Source organism: Leuciscus leuciscus, assembly GCF_965113295.1.
Source record: "Leuciscus leuciscus genome assembly, contig: HAP1_SCAFFOLD_343, whole genome shotgun sequence".
NCBI classification, from domain to species: domain Eukaryota; kingdom Metazoa; phylum Chordata; class Actinopteri; order Cypriniformes; family Leuciscidae; genus Leuciscus; species Leuciscus leuciscus.
This window is the reverse complement of record NW_028118395.1, coordinates 20,001-22,500: the sequence shown is the minus strand read 5'-3', so window position 1 is coordinate 22,500 and position 2,500 is coordinate 20,001. Positions and strand designations below refer to the sequence as shown.

At 38.1% G+C, this 2,500-nt stretch overlaps 1 protein-coding gene across 1 annotated transcript in view; it reads right to left on the bottom strand.

Moving 5' to 3' along the window:
- The window catches only part of LOC309491546 (voltage-dependent T-type calcium channel subunit alpha-1I-like), a 58,397-nt gene that overhangs the window by 35,987 nt on the left and 19,910 nt on the right, over positions 1 to 2,500 (bottom strand). Inside the window, exon 8 of the mRNA XM_082190610.1 lies at positions 1 to 36. This exon is cut by the window's left edge and continues 116 nt beyond it. Within this exon, the coding sequence (XP_082046736.1) occupies positions 1 to 36 (36 nt within the window). The remainder of the gene's footprint in view (positions 37 to 2,500) is intronic.

Below are 2,500 nucleotides of genomic sequence, written 5' to 3'. Positions count from 1 at the left end.
GGCCGTACGAGGCGTAATACGGCAGACGCTGGGCCTCTGCACACACACAATGTTTATTGTTATTAATATCGTCATAACTGGCACCTTTATTTCACCTTCATGTTTCTCGCCACTGATTTTTAATGAAGCTTGTTTCCGCCACGGAGTAGAAAATAAAAAGGCCATTGCAAATTTTTTATCTCACAAATCTGACTTTTTTCTCGCAATTGCATGTTTATATCTTGCAAATTTGACTGTTTTAAATTGTGATATAAACTCGCAAATCTGAGTTTTTTCCTCGCAATTGCAATTTAGAAGTCAGAATTATGAGAAATAAACTTGCAATTGCAAGAAATATTTTGCAAAATAAAATCAGAATTGCAATATATAAATTGCTAGATATAAAAAAAAATTATCTTAGAATTGTGAGATATAAATCTCCAATTGCAAGAACATTTCCAAAGTGCATATAAAAGACACAATTCTGCGAAAAAACGTCAGAATTGCAATATGTAAATTTATAATTATTACTTAGAAGTTTTAAAGTCTGAACTGCGAGATAAAACGTTGCAAATCTGTAAAACAAAGCCAGAATTGCAATATATAAAATCAAGATTCTTTGTGAAAAAAGTCATAATAAACAGTATAAATATACTAAGATATACAGTTTTTTCTCTCAAAATTGTCAGATATAAACTCACAATTGCAAGAAAATTCTGATTGTCAGATAACAATTCCCTTTTTTATTCATTTTTTTATTCCATGACGGAAACCAGCTTCCATAGATTTTATTATGTGTGTTGATGATATGACAAGAAGCACACCAATAAAGCGCTGATATTAAACTGAATGTGAGAGACGGATGGATGGATGGATGGATGGATGGATGGATGGATGGATGGATGGATGGACTGGTGGTCTGATGGAGTGATAGAGTGACAGAGTGATAGACAGATATACTGATAGAGTGATAGACTGATGGACTGATGGAGTGATAGACTGATAGAGTGATAGACTGATAGAGTGATAGACTGATGGACTGATGGAGTGATAGAGTGATAGACTGATGGACTGATGGAGTGATAGACTGATAGACTGATAGAGTGATAGACTGATGGACTGACAGAGTGATAGACTGATGGACTGATAGAGTGATAGACTGATGGACTGATAGAGTGATAGACTGATGGACTGATAGAGTGATATACTGATAGAGTGATAGAGTGATAGACTGATGGACTGATGGAGTGATAGAGTGATAGAGTGATAGACTGATGGACTGATGGAGTGATAGAGTGATGGACTGATAGAGTGATAGACTGATAGAGTGATAGACAGATATACTGATAGAGTGATAGACTGATGGACTGATGGAGTGATAGACTGATAGAGTGATAGAGTGAAAGAGTGAAAGAGTGAAAGAGTGATAGACTGATAGACTGATGGACTGATGGACTGATGGAGTGATAGAGTGATAGACTGATGGACTGATGGAGTGATAGACTGATAGACTGATAGAGTGATAGAGTGATAGAGTGAAAGAGTGATAGACTGATGGACTGATGGAGTGATAGAGTGATGGACTGATGGACTGATGGAGTGATAGAGTGATAGAGTGATAGACTGATGGACTGATGGAGTGATAGAGTGATGGACTGATAGAGTGATAGACTGATAGAGTGATAGACAGATATACTGATAGAGTGATAGACTGATGGACTGATGGAGTGATAGACTGATAGAGTGATAGAGTGAAAGAGTGAAAGAGTGATAGACTGATGGACTGATGGAGTGATAGAGTGATAGACTGATGGACTGATGGAGTGATAGAGTGATAGACTGATGGACTGATGGAGTGATAGACTGATAGACTGATAGAGTGATAGAGTGATAGACTGATGGAGTGATAGAGTGATAGACTGATGGACTGATGGAGTGATAGAGTGATAGACTGATGGACTGATGGAGTGATAGACTGATGGACTGATAGAGTGATAGAGTGATAGACTGATGGACTGATAGAGTGAAAGACTGATGGGCTGATGGACTGATAGAGTGATAGAATGATGGACTGATAGACTGATAGAGTGATAGACTGATGGACTGATGGAGTGATAGAGTGATAGACTGATGGAGTGATAGACTGATGGACTGATAGAGTGATAGACTGATGGGCTGATGGACTGATAGAGTGATAGAATGATGGACTGATAGACTGATAGAGTGATAGACTGATGGACTGATAGAGTGATAGAGTGATAGAGTGATAGACTGATAGAGTAATAGAGTGATAGACTGATAGAGTGATAGACTGATGGACTGATAGAGTGATAGAGTGATAGACTGATGGGCTGATGGACTGATAGAGTGATAGAATGATGGACTGATAGACTGATAGAGTGATAGACTGATGGACTGATAGAGTGATAGACTGATAGAGTGATAGACTGATGGGCTGATGGACTGATAGAGTGATAGAGTGATAGAATGATGGACTGATAGACTGATAGAGTGATAGACT